This window comes from Gymnoscopelus microlampas, assembly GCF_963454915.1.
Source record: "Gymnoscopelus microlampas genome assembly, chromosome: 16".
Taxonomy (NCBI): domain Eukaryota; kingdom Metazoa; phylum Chordata; class Actinopteri; order Myctophiformes; family Myctophidae; genus Gymnoscopelus; species Gymnoscopelus microlampas.
Genome location: NC_139953.1, coordinates 6,694,920 through 6,711,399, shown reverse-complemented (window position 1 = coordinate 6,711,399; position 16,480 = coordinate 6,694,920). Strand labels below are relative to the sequence as shown.

General features: G+C 39.3%; 1 protein-coding gene across 5 annotated transcripts in view; it reads right to left on the bottom strand.

Annotated features, from left to right (window-relative positions):
* The window catches only part of LOC311062512 (cytosolic phospholipase A2 gamma-like), a 34,446-nt gene extending 18,539 nt beyond the window's left edge, over positions 1-15,907 (bottom strand). For 2 of the 5 annotated variants that reach the window (XM_084081603.1, XM_084081602.1), the window contains exons 1-10: positions 15,853-15,907; positions 13,531-13,635; positions 12,095-12,237; positions 11,657-11,858; positions 11,160-11,268; positions 10,330-10,470; positions 9,256-9,345; positions 6,616-6,735; positions 5,902-6,039; positions 5,704-5,808 (exon numbers count right to left, since the gene is read on the bottom strand). In XM_084081603.1, the coding sequence (XP_083937729.1) occupies positions 5,704-5,808; positions 5,902-6,039; positions 6,616-6,735; positions 9,256-9,345; positions 10,330-10,470; positions 11,160-11,268; positions 11,657-11,858; positions 12,095-12,237; positions 13,531-13,635; positions 15,853-15,864 (1,165 nt within the window). In that variant the 5' untranslated portion in view covers positions 15,865-15,907. Of the gene's footprint in view, positions 1-5,703; positions 5,823-5,901; positions 6,040-6,615; positions 6,736-9,255; positions 9,346-10,329; positions 10,471-11,159; positions 11,269-11,656; positions 11,859-12,094; positions 12,238-13,530; positions 13,636-15,852 lie in introns of those variants that run through there. The other 3 variants (XM_084081604.1, XM_084081605.1, XM_084081606.1) reach the window with 3 other exon arrangements.
* Positions 15,908-16,480: the final 573 nt, after the last annotated feature.

Here is a 16,480-nt window from a genome sequence, read left to right as displayed (position 1 = left end):
TAACCCTTCCATTGTTAATGCAAATCGATACTTTTGCAAAGTCAGCCAATCACATTACAGCTAGTGTCATCACCACTAACTGTAATGTGATTGGCTGACTTTGCAAATTCAGGACTGTGATTGGCTAGCGAAACTCATGACACACGTGCAGCCCTATGAATAGCAGTATGGACTTTAAAAAAAGTCATCTATCCTTTTTTTAAAGTGAGTCATGTTGTGATGACCACACACCGCCCACTTCACACTGGGTGTGATTTTTTGGGCGGTGTAGCCGCCCCCTATAAGTGAGTTTTGGACACCGACCAAAACATTTGCGTACCCCCTAACCCTTCCATTGTTAATGCAAATCGATACTTTTTTCATATCAGCCAATCACATTACAGCTAGTGTCATCACCACTAACTGTAATGTGATTGGCTGACTTTGCAAATTCAGGACTGTGATTGGCTAGCGAAACACATGACACATGTGCAGCCCTATGAATAGCAGTATGGACTTTAAAAAAAGTAATTTATCCTTTTTTTAAGTGAGTCATGTTGTGATGACCACTAGAGATGCGCGGATCGCGGTTTTAGCCGCGGTTGCCGCAGTTAACCGCGGTTTGGGTGGATTCGGGTCAATCAAATATGATTATTAATTAATATCGGATAAACCGCGGGTGAAATATTGCGGTAAATAAATTAATGACATCTAATATATCTATCATAAAATAGCTAAATCTCTGCGTGCTTGTGTCTGTGTGAGTGTGTAGAGCAGCCCCTGCGATGCGATCACAAAATGCATTGATTTAGCATATGGAATGTCTGTGGCTCGGTGCGTCTTTTTTCTTTTTTTAAAACCGTCACTGCTCTGCTGCGCTGGCAGTTGGATGCCGCATGTGTGTTGGATGCCTGTATGTTGGATGCCGCACTGTTCATCGCAGCAGAGCAGTGCGCGCTCTGTATGTTCAGGCTCAACGCAGCACCGGTTTAAAAAAAAGAAAAAAAGACGCACCGACATTCCATAGGCTAAATCAATGTATTTTGTGATCGCATCGCACAACTAATAGGCTACTAAAACTAACGGGGAATACCAGAAAATAATAATATTTTGACATACGGGAAAAACGGTTGGTGCGGATGTTTAAATTGGATAATATAATTATTGCGGTTGGATAACGGGCGGATAATTAATTTGTACATGTGGATTCGGGTGACGTGAGAGGCCATCCGCGCATCTCTAATGACCACACACCGCCCACTTCACACTGGGTGTGATTTTTTTTCTTCTTTTGGCCGATTTAAACCTATTTAAACCTATTTAAATCTCTTATGTTACAAACTGACAGACAGTGTTATTTCTATTTAAATAGTCATAATTTGTTATAAACATTTTGGGTGAAATTATTAAGAAATATCATATAGTTTTGTTTTGGATCAGTTTTTTATTTTTCCTGAAAAACGTTTAAAAATGACATAGGCCATTAGCAAGGCGACGATGTGTAACATGGATTATAGGCCAAAGGATAGAGCAGAGGAAATGGTGAGAAATCAAATGAGTGATTGACTGTTTTAGACAATATGCATTGCAGATATGTTGATTCTAACCAAATTACTGTATCTGAGATATTTATTTATGTCTAGGCTCCTATGCTCTTGTTTAGTGTACATGATAGGGCAGTGGTTCTCAAACAGAGGGTGTACAAATGGAACCAAATGGACCCTCACAGGTCCATTTGGTTCCATTTATACACTCTTAGAGTTAGGATTTTAAAGTATAGATTGCTGTCCCAGAGGTAGAAAATGTTCAAATAGGGGTCCTTGAAATGAAAAGGTTTGAGAACCACTGTGATAGGGGATATGCGTTCATATTATTGTCTCCGCCAGAGAATATGTTTTGCACCCTGTCCGTCCGTCCGTCTGTCTGTGACCAGCTAATCTCCAGGACCGTTGGCATGATCGCAACGAAACACATGGGCCTGTTATAGCGCCACCAGGAGGCCGCTTTTTGCAAAACATTTTTTTTTACAGTACTCCTACAGATTTTGTCCAAACGTCACGTTAATCTGTACACAGTATATAGTCATTAAACAAAACGTGTCTTTCAGATTTTCACTATCATCAGTGTTTCCTTAATTCATGTTTTTTGTTTACACATGATTTTTTTCTATTGATATATTGCATTCATGTTTATGGGTATTTTCAGACATTTAACCACCTGTGAGGGGTTGTGAGCTTGTAGATCGGCTATTTTCAAATAGATGATGTATATAGGGTTTATAGTGGCTAGCTGATTTTTATACTATATAAAATCTGAGAATCACTATGCTATTTTATAGTGTGATTACAGCTTTACTAAAGGAAAGCTGTGTGGGTAAAGCCAGGTTATTCATATCTTTTCATACATTTTCATGCAAGTAAGGGCATGGTGTGAACATGGCAAAAAAGCACTGGTAGTAGGTACTCCTGGTTTCTGCTGGGAACAGGGTTCGAGTCCCTGCAGCGCTGCGCTTACTGTTTCACCGTTGTCCTGTTATATGTTTACATAAAATGTTAGCACTCAATTCATAGATTCATAATACCTGAATGCACTTTTAATTATAGTACATCAAGCAGGTAGCCCTGTGATTACATCTTTATAGCACATGGTTGCATTACAGTGCAACCACAATGTGATTACGTTCTTATTCACAATGCAACGTTTTTGTACTCCAATGTCATGGTGTATTAGTCAGCACAGTGGATTAATATTTCGATCGATCTGGGATGTTAAAGTTGTGCAAAACTGTGTCAATGAATTGCCTCTTCAGCTAGATCAAACGGCAGTCACTTACTCCTAGAACATTAAGACGTGTTGACATGGATAGCTTTGTGTCTAATAACATCTCTGTGTTAATGAATGGGGTATGAACATTATGTCATACAGTGTAGATTGTAGATCGGACCATGTCGTACAGTACATGGTCTACAGACCATGTACTGTAGACCATGTCGGTCTACAGTACAACAAACTATTAAGATGTTTGTGATTACAATGTGTACTGCTTGGTGTTATGTTTAAAGTAAAGTAGGCCTTGCACAAGCCCGGGATCGAACCCAGGACCTTTTGACCATGTCATGTGTAAATGACATGCAAATGGTCCAAACAGGGACACACCCTAATGCTAATCTGATCCCTCCCACATTGACTGGAGAAACCTCAGCCAATCGCTGGCCTCACAGAATGCACTACGGTACGGCTCATCCCCCTACCCTAGGAGACACGGGGAGAACGTGCAAACTCCACACAGAAAGGCCCTTTCGCCAACCCCACCTTGTATGGGCACTGATGACGCGGAGGAGAGGACACACCCCCAGCGCCCACAGTGTCCCCTGCGGGAATCGAACCCAGGACCTTCTAGCTGTGAGGCGACAGCGCTACCGACTGCGCCACCGTGATGTACCTCATGGCGTGTGATTACACCGTTCACCTCACATACCCCAAGTGGGACATGACTCCTACGGAAGAATTCTAGTATAGAAAAAAATGCTTACCCCATTGGCAGATTTTTTTGCTTGATATAAAGAAATATGTCTCAATTTTAAAATATTTTGCTTGTTTTAATTTGGCCATTTTTTTGCAGTGATGTCTATGGTAATAAAAGGGTCAGGACAGACAGACAGACAGACAGACAGACAGAGAGACATCTGTGGATTTATAGATATTCCCGGACAAACACAGTTTCAGTTTAGTTATAAAACATTTTTTGTAAAGTCTTCTTTAGCCATTCTTATTTTTTATAGTCAATTCTAGTTTTCATTATTTCATTAGTTTTAGTTTAAATGGAAGTAGTCTGTTTAAAACTATGCAGTGTACCAGTTTATGAAACTTAAGCACTGACGCTAATGTTATGAAAACAAATAATTATATTTCTAAAATCTATGAAGTGTTTAATGAGGAGAGAAATGTGACAAGAAATGAGTTCATCAGCAGCGATTGGAGCTATTGTCAGCTGATCGTACAAAACTCCTGGATTTGGGTAAAGTGGTGATAATATAATGACACATGCAAGTGTCTGACAATATATAAAGTCACTGTAACAACTTTGATGAGGCAGTACTACTTTGTTTAAAAAATATATAGGTTTTCTTCATTTCCTGAAAAACTGGATAGCAGAGATAAGTTTGTAGCGTCTGTGGCGTCTTCCAAAAGCAAGCCTATACCGCTTGTGCAAAGACGCGCTGTGATTGGCCAGTAGGCACTTTGAGTGGCAGATGGGGAAAACGCAGCCCAAAACTATCGGTAAATAACTCGAAAGGCGCTGAGTCGGCCCAAGCAAACTTCGCAACGTTCGGCACAGCGACTCGCTTTAGCTTGCTCGGCAGTGCCTCTCGTGGCTCAAATTTGCTTGAGACGGCGTGCCTCCGTCGCGGTAAAAAAAAATCTCCACCGCTGTTGTAGGCGAGAGGCAGTTCCGTGTTTGTCACAGAAGCGGGGCGTGGTTGTACTACAAGCGGACCGGCATAGGCTTTCGTGTGTCACAAGTCTGTGTGGCAGTGTGTGCGTGTGCGTGTGTGCATGTGCGTGAGTGTGAGTGTGAGTGTGAGTGTGAGTGTGAGTGTGAGCGTGAGCGTGTGTGTGTGTGTGTGTGTGTGTGTGTGTGTGTGGCCAGTGGCCAGATCCCATAGCCTGCAGGGACTGTAACCAAACAAAGCCCATTTGGGAAACAGGCTTCCTCACTGTCTTCATGTGCATGGTAAATGGCCGTGTGCAAGTTCAGATCAATTGCTCAACCCATTGAAGAAGAAAAATGAGGATATGACAGACTGACTGACGGACTGAGGTTTCTTCAATTTATAGTAGGATAGTAGGATTGGAATGAATGGATAGTTGTTTCCATGGGTCTTCAACAGGGGGTCCACGAACCCTAGGGGGTCCTCAGAGTTACTACAGGGGGGCTTTTTTAAATTCATTTTTACATTAAGCACTTGAACCCTAGCATCCCTATTCTGGGGGGGAACATGTGCAGAGAAGAGCAGATATACAAGCGCAAAACACGTCACAGCTTGTAGATCTGCTATTTTCGACTATTGAGGGTTTATGCGGTTAAATGTAAATGGAAAAAATACATTAACATGAACCCAACATATGAATAGAATGTGTAAACAAACAAACAAATAAAAAACATTAATTTACACAACACTGATGATGTGTAGTCAAGCAAGTCTACGAAGACATCTATGAAATCTATTAAAAAGGTTATATCAGACTGCAACACAATATGCAATATTTAGTGGGGGTCACCGCTTCATCTCTCTATAGGCTAAGAGGTCTGAAAAAAGCCCCCTATAGCCTAAATCAGTGGTTCCCAAACTTTTTAGCTCAAGACCCAAAAGAAAGATTTGACGTTTGCCCGGCACCCAAACTAGTGAAAATAGCAGCAAACATTGCCAGGGTGCCAAGATGTGTGCTGTTAAAATGTTTAACAACACAAATCTTGTGTTGATTTTTTTTTTTTCAGATGGGGGTCTGCGGACAAATACATACTAATTTGGGGGTCCTTGACATGAAAATGTTTGAGAACCACTGGTTTGAACAACATTAGGAAGAAAGCCCAAATAAGCAACGATAGAGTTTAGAAACAAGATCAAAAAAGCACAACCCGCAACTACCAAATATTTACAAGCAACTTCGCTTGAGACAAAAGTCGCTTATAATAAAAGACTTGGCAACACTGGCTCTCACCTGGGTCTTTGGGCAGGAAGTTGTATGTGGTTCCCCAGGTCCACTTCCAGATGCAGATCATGGTGCTTCGAATTATTTTTGGCCAAATCAAAAAGGACAAAATACCTAGGGACAAATACCTATTAATTTGGGGGGTCCTTGACATGAGAAAGTTTGAGAACCACTGTTTGAGAGAAGCCGCTAGGGGAGACAACTGACCGGCGACTTTAAGCTCCTCGTCCTTGTACCAGTCCTCCAACTGATCACAGACCAGCAGCGTGAAGGTCTTGAGGTTCTTGAGATCTGTTCCTTTGCTAGTTTCCAGTACCACTTTTGAGCCCATCGTGTCCCGTTTGTCTACAGGGGAGAAAACAGAGCTGTCAAAAGACAAAAAGTAATGCACATGCTTCGTTTTTGGTGCTGAGCCAATAGCAAAATCATAAAAGAACAAGGAGGCTTGCAACTCACTTAAAAATACTCCAAATCGTCAAAGAAAAGAGATGAGAGATGTTGAATATCACTGTTACCATGGAGTTTGCTTAAATGCCCAATTATTTGAATCTTTGTTACGCCCTCTGGTCACCAGGTGGGGCTGGTAACCAATTTCTGGACATTTTTTAGCTTACACTCAAAATGTTTTTAGCTAAGTAAATTTACTCAGACATGTACTCATAGACCCATTAGAGAGTTCGAATAGAACCAAATGGACTCTTATGGGGTTGCAACTTGCAGGGGATCCCCAGCAGAAATGAGTTATAGGTGGCATCAAAATCAGTTCAACCACTTTAACCCTACATACATCAGCCTATTTTAAAATAGCTGATCTTACGAGCTCACAACACATCGTGATGACACGTACTGTAAGCTTGTAGATCTGCTATCCACTGCGAACCACCGGTTTTATAGAGATCACGCTGACTTTTAAAATAGTACCTTTAAGCAGATGGTTAATCTTGGCGATGAGATCAATATAATCCTGATCATTTGCGGCCCGAAGATTAATGTCCACCAGTGTCTCGAGCACTTCAAACGACTGCCAGCCGCTCTCCACATCTAGAATAACAAGTCCATGTGTGTGTTCTTGTTAGGGTTGGGATCCTTTAGGATTTAACGATTCTCGTTCTTTAATGTTTCCCTCTAAACGATCCAATTGAATACATTATGTCATCGATATGTGTTTATAATGTGTTTATAGCCATGTGTCATGTGAAGCTTGACCAATCACTTTGTTGACGGGTCTGACCAATCAGAGCGTCGACGACAGATAAAGTTAAATTGAGGATCTAACTTTAAATAACTTACCTAGAAGGAGACTTTAGCCAAATAAAAATATATACAAAAGAAAACATGAGGAAATAAAAAATAAACCTTGACATCATAGTGATGTCATGAATAGTCCCCTTGCCTGACAAATCACAACCTTGACGGGCCTGACCAATCAGAACCTTGACGGGCCTGACCAATCAGAACCTTGACGGGCCTGACCAATCAGAACCTTAACGGACTCTTGGATTCTCGATCGTCTCTATCAAATCGTTCTGTCATAACGGATGACTGGGTCCCGAACTCAGACTTTCTATACATTCACCCTTCATCTGTTCTTGTATCTTTCTCTTTCTATTCGTCATATTAACTTTAAATAACTTACCTAGACGGAGACTTTAGCCAAATGAATAATAAGATGAAGTCATTGTCATCGTTTATATAGACATCGAATTCTATATTCATGACATCATAGTGATGTCATGAATAGTGACCAATCACAACTTTGGCGCACCTGACCAATCAGAACGTTGACGCACCTGACCAATCAGAACGTTGACGCACCTGACCAATCAGAACGTTGGCGCACCTGACCAATCAGAACGTTGACGCAAAAGCCAGGCATAGAGGGCTAATATCCGCTCTATACCTAAAGGTATAGAGCGGCTAGCGCCGCTAAAAAATATATATCTATATAATAACACAAATGTAATCATACATACAGTATTGCATATTGCTGTGGTTCTCAAGGTGAGGTACAGGGATCCTCTGGGTTACTTGAGGGGGGTTCTAAATGGACCCTTACAGGTCTGTAACTCTGAGACTTTACAAATGGAACCAAAAAGGACTCTTACGAGTCCATTTGGTTCACACTCTCAGAGTTATGGTGGTCCTTGACATTAAAACTAGAGATGCTCCGATTAAGATTTTTGGGGGCAATCACCGAAAACTGTAAGCAGTATCTGCCGATCCCGAGATTACGATCACAGCGTCAAATCCATAAATTCTTCTATTTATTGTGTTACTGTAGCAGCATTTATGTATTTAATGATTATTGTTATTCTCATTGACATTGTATATTAAGTATAAAAAATAGGAGATGAGAGAGTATCATGAATTGACAACCGTTTTATTGCAAGCTGAGGCAACTTACACTATGTCACACTCTCTTTCCTGTGTTTTTTTTGTTGCAAACTGCTAATAAAGTATTCAATCAATACATTTTGGGCTTGTTTTCATAGACCTGGTTGCTTGTTTCTCCCGCAAAACCTGGCAACAATCATGATATTGTGGTTGTCCTGTTGTTCCCTTCAAATACACAGTGGTGGAAAGTACAGTACTCAAGTACTGTACTTAAGTACCATTTTGAGGTATTTGTACTTTACTTGAGTATACAGAGCAGAACACACGCGATGCAGCTCATCTGCAGTGCTGTAAAGTAACTAAGTACATTTACTCAAGTACTGTACTCAAGTACATTTTGAATTCCGGACTTTTACTTGTAACAGAGTATTTCTACATTGCAGTATTGATACTTTTACTTAAGTAAAAATGTGAGTACTTTTTCCACCACTGCTCGTCTGTGATTAATCTGTTCTGGCGGGATGGAGCAGCCGGAGCAAGAGCTGACTGACACATAAATGAGCTCCGGGTCCAGTACGGTTCTAGAGACCTGGTCGGACCAGGTCTAATACTTTTGAATTATCTCTATTTTGTAACGTCATCTGATCGGCCCGCTTTTGTCTATTTTGAGAGCTACGATCAAAGCCTAGAGGTATCATCGGCCGATCGGAGCATCTCTAATTAAAACAATTTGAGAACCGCTGACAGTGTGATAAAACCGGGTTCCGAAAACGCTTCCAAATGTGATGGAACCGATTCCAGTTCCTCAATGTTGGATCCGTTTTTCCCCCGATTCCTCCGGTTCCGGATCCCAACCCTATAGTTCTTGTATGACTACACTTGTCAGGGCCAAATGTCCCCACAAGTACAGTATAGTAATAGTTCATTGTGAGGTCAATTTTCCTGAGAAAATGTTGGTTGTGCGTCTCTGTCATACACCGAAAATAGCACATCTACAAGCTTGCGTCGCAAACTTGTAGATCGGCTATTTTCGGCTTCAAGTTTAGGGTTAAAAATGACAAAATACTGCATAAAATTGTATTCATATAATCACTATCCTAAAACGTTGATCTCCTCACAAATAGTGAGGTAATAGTAAAAAGTAGAAGTAATACAAACGTTCGTTCGTGACTGAGTAAATTCTTGAATGAACCACTGAACCAATAAACAAATGATTAAATGTCATACCGCCTTTTTTGTGGAAAATGATGTCCATTAGCCACTGCCACAGCTGTTGCACTATTTTTTTCCTGTCAGCTAGGGCACTGCCACAAATGCCTGCAAATAACAGATCAACACAGAGCTCACATTAATACTTTAATAGCAGTGATGGAAGAAGTAGCCTACTCACATTTTTTACTTGAGTAAAAGTATCAATACCTAATTGTAGAAATATTCTATATTCAAAGAAAGTTCTTCATAGAAAGTTCGGTTTTCAAAACTTACTTGAGTAAAAGTATTGGCATCAAAATATACTTAAAGTACCAAAAGTAAAAGTACTCATTATGCAGAAGGTCCCATTTAACAAGTTCTCAAATGTATGAAATCTTAAAAAATCCTTTGTAATTAGCTGATCTACGCATCTACTCGTCACAACGTGTCACAAAAGTGACGCGTTGTGAGCTTGTAGATCGGCTTTTTTCAAATAGCCAAAGTATATACGTACTGTAGGTCTAAAGTGGTTTTGTAATAATAATCAAAATCTACAAAGTAGGTGCCGCTGAATACAGTGCAAGCAGTGCGCAGCAGACCAGGATTCTTTCCCATATGACTGCACTTAAAGTAGCATTGTGTTATTAGCTACAGACTAGTCTACCTGAATTTGAAGCTAAACCTGAGTGTAGACAGTATAGGCTACAGCTGCAGACATATGGTATATACACCCAGTGGTGGAAAGTAACTAAGTACAGTAGGCTACATTTACTTATACTGTAGGCTGTGCTTGGGTAGGCAAATACTTTTTTTAAACGCCACTACAATTATGATAATTACAAAACATACATTAACCAATGAAGCCCTATTTTATACTTCAGCTTTTCAAAAATAGATGACCTACAAGCTCACTATACGTGTGACATGTGATTTTTGAAAAAGATTATTTGAAAAAAGAAAAGAAAATTTGAATACTTTTATTTTGGTAGTATGAAATATTTTGATGCCAATATGTATTCAATTCATCAACAGAGCTTAGAATATAACACATTAATACATGTCATCAACAAATACAAACAGCTATATTTACAGAGGAGAAAGGAAACCAACCTTGCACGTAGGCCATGTCCATCTCTGACTGCTTCTTTATCAGATTTACCCCGTCAAACTTACTGCCGAAGTAGACCTGGTCCACGTATGCCCCACCTAGAGTGTAGCCGGCCTCATACGGGGTCATTTCAACCCACACGTCTGCCAAGAAAACTCTTGTCACTCCACTGAATCTGTCAGTGTCCACGTCAATGTGACTTTGCTCTAATAACATATCATTTATTGTTTGCCAAAATAAGGGTTTTTCTCACAATGCTGTTAGTCATGGTCATTTTGCATTAATTCATTCATTCATTCATTCATTCATTCATTCATTCATTCATGTAGTGAGTGAGTGAGTGAGTGAGTGAGTGAGTGAGTGAGTGAGTGAGTGAGTGAGTGAGTGAGTGAGTGAGTGAGTGAGTGAGTGAGTGAGTTAGTTAGAATACCCCACCTCAACTGGGGACATTTACATCAATCAATCAATCAATCTGATTGATTGATTGATTGATTGAGTGAATGCTTTATTATTGAAAATATTTAAACAGCACAGAGGTACAGTAAAACATTTAGGCTAAACGGATAACAAAAAGTCTTTGAGACTTTTTTTCCATTGTGGTCCTATGTATTCAATTCATCAACAGAGCATAGAATATTAACACATTAATATATGTCATGAACAAATGCAAATAGCTATATTTACAGAGGAGAAAAAGGAAAAACTGTGCCAGTGTCTGACCCCTCATTTCAATGGGAATTAATATCATATTATATTATTTGAATATTATTAATATCATTCAACCAGCCAACCAATCAATTAATCATTTAAACAATTGATAATTGTACTTTACCTTTTAAGAAACGTTGGTTTGATTCGATCTTCTTGTCAATCACAGTGTAGATGGGATAGGGGTCCTCGCTGTCCTTCCTTCTTTGGTCTGACAGAACGTGTTCATCTATCTGAGGAGACATCAACACATCTGGCTGAAGGCTTTCTGTCATGGCCCATGCCATGGGGGACAAACAAATACTCAAGAACTCAAAAGTACATTTTGGTTTTAATATCAATGCATTGCTGTAATGATATTTATTTTTCAGGGGGTCCCAGGCTAATAATTAGTTAAAATTGCATCAGAATTATATTAACCACTTTATCCATATTTTATAGTTTGACAATTTAAAAACAGCAGATGTACACTTCATGACACGCTGTGAGATAATAATATAGAATGTATTTTCTCTTCTGGGGGTCCCTGGCACAAAGTATTTTAAGATGGGGGTCTGCGGCCAAATAGCATAACAATTTGGGGGTCCTTGACATGAAAAAATGTTTGATGACCCCACTGACCTCTTTCACCCAGGTGGGGACCACTACGGCAGCCCAGAAGTGAGTCAATGTGTAGTTGTCCGTTTCCTGGTAGTATTTTTTCAGTTTGGCTAAGCTCTCTGTCCAGGTCACTTTGGGACCACCCAGTCTCTTAGCGATGTGACATGCCACATCCTCCAGACGGGAAGACCAGTTGCTCTCTTTGTACAAAGAGGACATGCACCTGGAAAAGGAGAAGAGACAGTGGTGGAAAAAAGTACTCAATTTTCTGCACTTCGTGCCATGCTGTAACTTGTTGGAGAACTATTGATTTAGAAGGCAGATTGTAGAACCGTCCTCAGGTCTTAATGGGTTAACTAATGAATTGCATTCTCTCTCTCTCTCTCTCTCTCTCTCTCTCTCTCTCTCTCTCTCTCTCTCTCTCTCTCTCTCTCTCTCTCTCTCTCTCTCTCTCTCTACCAGGTTGATCCAGACACTCCACTCAGGTACATCGTGGCGTCGAGCAGGTTTTCTTTCTTCAGTTGGAGCAGAGATCCCAGCAGTGCCACCATGGCTGTTTCTCCTCCCCCAGAGCCAATCAGAGCAATGTTGGGAACCTTGTCCTTTGAAGGGAAAGATTAAAAGCTAAATACAACATTATTATATATTATTATAACAGGGCAACCACACTATAGTACTCTTCCCACTTTATTCCATTATCAAGATAAACTTTATTTCAAACCGCTACTCCTCCCACAGTTTTCCCCCAATGCCGTGTCATATGTCAAAATGACCGGCTTCACCGGGAATCGTGCGCTTGTATTATACTCCGACGGTATTCCTCCCGGCGTATCCCTCGAGTCCCGGCGGCCGCGACAAGCGACCGGCGTCGCCGCAACCACACTTTGCAATTTCCCAGAATTGCGACGCGTCTAGTTGTTGCTGTCGGGCAGAAACCTCTTATCTCCATATTCTAACTTTAGTTTTTTTCCCCCACAAATGAATGCCCTACTTGATCATACTATAGTTTCACACAACATCAAAAGTAGCAGATCTGCAATCTCGAAACACGGCGCGAAACAACACATTTTAAGCTTGTAAATATTCTACTTTTGCTATTTTAGAATTTGAATCCTGAAAAGTAACAGTTTTGGACAATATTTGGGGGTCCTTGACATGAAAACGTTTGGAAACCTCTGGGCTTCATCCATGACACGCTAACCAATTAATCCCCATATATTCATGCGACGAAGAGCAAAAATATCCGATAATCCGATAATCAATCACTATAAAAAACATGCCCAACATAGGGATCGATTACTCATCGATTATTACATTAAAGCGGCACTATGTCATTTTTTGTATGTATAAAATGTAATTGTGTCCAATATGTATGGTAGATTATGTTAATACAATATAACTAATACAATTGAGGTGGTTGTATTTTGTCTTCCTGCTCTTCTATTAGACATTTAAATCATGTCAAAGGTCATGTCTCACCGGATCTGACACATATTTTGACCTGATGGTCAAGATTCAATTTATCCCCTGAGCAAGCAGCCATGCTCTATTATTTCAATGGTAAAACTGTCAGCACGTGCGCTGCGCTGCACAGGAAACAGGGTTCAAATCCGGGGTAAAAGAGGAACGTTACATAGTGCAGCTTTAAATGATTGATTTAACCCATTGATACCTGGAACGCATCTGGGTCACTTTAGATGTCTTTGGCTATTCAAAAATAGCAGATATACAAGCTCATGAGCTTGTAGATCTGCTATTTTTGAAAAATCTTGAAAACATTTTTTTTTTTTTTTTTTTTCAAAAACTGTTATGATTTAGATTTTTTTTAAAGAATCGCCTCAGGTCTTAATGGGTTAATGAACCGTTGCACCCTAAAAGAGCTGACAGACTCATACCGCTGGGCACCTGATGTAGTTTTTCGCCAGGCATTCTAGAACTCTGAGTCTTCTCTTGGCGACATTCTGCTCCTCCCCCTTATTCAGAGAATGGCCGATACGAATCTTGATGGGGAGAAAAAAAACGTAATACAAATTATGTATGATAAAGTTACATATTGTATATTTTCTTTGTGTGTGTATGTGAAATACATATTTCACTTTTTCCCTCTAAAACCAGTGAGCAGTCAATGGCCCTAATCTGGCCCTGGGCTAGCGCAGTCTTCTCTTAAAGGTCAAATAAAATGAGGATTTTTATTTAAAGAGTAGCCAACGGTATAAATATAATTGTATAGAGCTGAGTTCTTTGTAGACCATATAAATGAGTCTTAACTCTAACTGTCTAGTCAATGTTTTAAACTCATGCCATCTAAATGAGTGTCAGCCGGGAATGTCAAAATGCTGTATTAAGAGATTTTATTTGCCACTTTGACCACACATGGATGGAGTTTAGATCCCATAGGGACGGTTGTGTTACTTAAAATTGGCTAGTTGTTGGTTGTCAAACAATAAAAGTGGTACTGTAGGTCAAGATGCATTTTGTTATGATGTGTTATTGGTTGACAAAATGACACTACAGTAGTTCACTGTTCAGAGAGGTCAAGTTTTGAACAATTAAATGACCTTAACCATAATTCTATGTCCTTATCTTAATTTCATAGGCTCAACATTCTATGCTGCTCATGCAGTCCTTGTTCTGTGGACTTTAATTTTAAAAAAGGTATAGAAAGAGGCTTGTGTCTTGTCATGTCATTATAGGCAAGGTATATGTCTATTTATGAATTGATTAATTTAAGTAACATTGATTCATTAATGTAATTTAAGTAAAATTGATTCATTAATGTAATTTATAATCCTATCTTATAATTTAAATGCCTGCCCATCTGCCATCACTGTGTCCCATAAATAATTTGTGGGCTAATATTAATAATACAAAATCTAGATTATTTAATTGTTCAATTTTAGCTTTAAAAAAAAAGTAACTAAAAAGTAGTATGTAATATTAATATATTACTGTTGCTCAGACAGTAATATGTAACGAAATGTATTACTTTAAAATGAAGGTAATAAGTAATAGTAATATATTACTAAAATAAAGTAACTTGCCCAACACTGCCAGTGAGGGTGCAGCCATTTGGGGACCCTGACATTCAATTACCGTATTTTCCGCACTATAAGGCGCATCTGAGTATAAGGCGCACCTTCAATAAATGTATTATTTTCATATATAGGGCGCACCGCATTATAAGGCGCATCCGCACTATAAGGCGCACTGACGGTGCACCCTATAGTGCGGAAACCAAGGGAACCGCCTTATAGTGCTGAAAATACGGTATATGGGTTCCCAAACCTTTCAGCCCGCGACCCCAAAGTAATGCGGCCATTGACTGCGGCCAGCGACCCCACCTAATCCTGGAGGTAATTTATGCACATAAACTTGCACGTTCGGTGCACATTTGTAATGTATTAAAATGGTAAAATGTACTATTTGTAATCATTTTTAGATTGTATTTCATCCATTCTGTTGATTTTTTTTTTTTAAATGTAATGACCCAAAATAATTTCGCGACCCCATCGTCTATTATTATTACTGATTATTATAACACTAAAATTAACAACTAAAGGGTTCACATGAAGAACTATAACGATAACTGTATCTATATCTATATTGTTAACCGTTGTTATAGTTGTGGTGCCATCCACTTAGTTATAATTACAGTGCTTGGTGTGAATTTGGCCAAACTATCCCATTAATATATCATGTATAATAGCAGTATAATAGATGCAGTAGAAGAAGGAAGGCACTGGAGCAAACTCATACAATTAAAGCCTTTTTATTTAAAGGCAGGCAAATAGCGTGACAACGTTTCGATGTCAATAGATCTTGCAGGTCATAGCATGAAGAGGCTACACATACACACACTTAAATAACGGTGAGGAACAGGGCCAGGCCCTTCAATTAGCCAATGTCCAATAGCCAGCTATAATGAATACAAACATATTTCTACGCGTGGAGAACTCAAGTAGAGGGTTCTCCAATAGTAAACTTAATTGGACCTGCAGTTTAGGCAAAATAAGTCAACAATAAATAGCAAATATCAGCATTACAAAAGATGTGTAGGCAAAATAGGTCAAAATCCCAAATGCATATTTTTTTCTTTTAATACATTTCATTTTTTTAAGACTTTTTAATTTATCTTTTTATTTTTTTAATAGATGGGGCAGTGCCAGTCATAGTAACTCACTATTATACACAATTATGTAATAAATAAGGTAACTTACCAAACTCGACATGTTCTCTGTGAGATGTCAGTCAAAATGAGTATGGTGAGCTTCAATAGTGTGATCTTGTGAACGAGGTTGTGATGCCTTATATAGTGTAGCTGCCAGTGGAAAGACCAAAAAAACAGGCTACACCCCCTTTTCTGTGGAATAGACTACCTCCTACACTACACTCTCTACACTCCCCTTTCTGTGGAATTTCTTAACCCGACTTCCCAGTAACTGACAGCGATTGATGCATCATCTTCTCACCTATAATAATAATAATAATAATAATAATAATAATAATAATAATAATAATAATAATAATAATAATAATAATAATAATAATACAACATGCAATTTATATTTATACTCAGTCACACTTTTCTAAGCAAAACAAACAAACAAAAACAAAACCAGTGGTCTATATGGCATGATTATAGGTGGTCCATGTCTGTCTCTTCTTGGCCATAGTGGTGGACAGGGACAAAGTCTCTCCAACCTCACCCTGTACAAATGGTCTGTGTCGGGTGGAAACGCGTCACTTTGTGCCACGTTTAGAGCTTGCAGATCAGCTACTTTTGATGCTTTTGTGTGACGCTGTAGTATGATCAAGTAGAACACAAAGTTAAAATATGATGTAAAG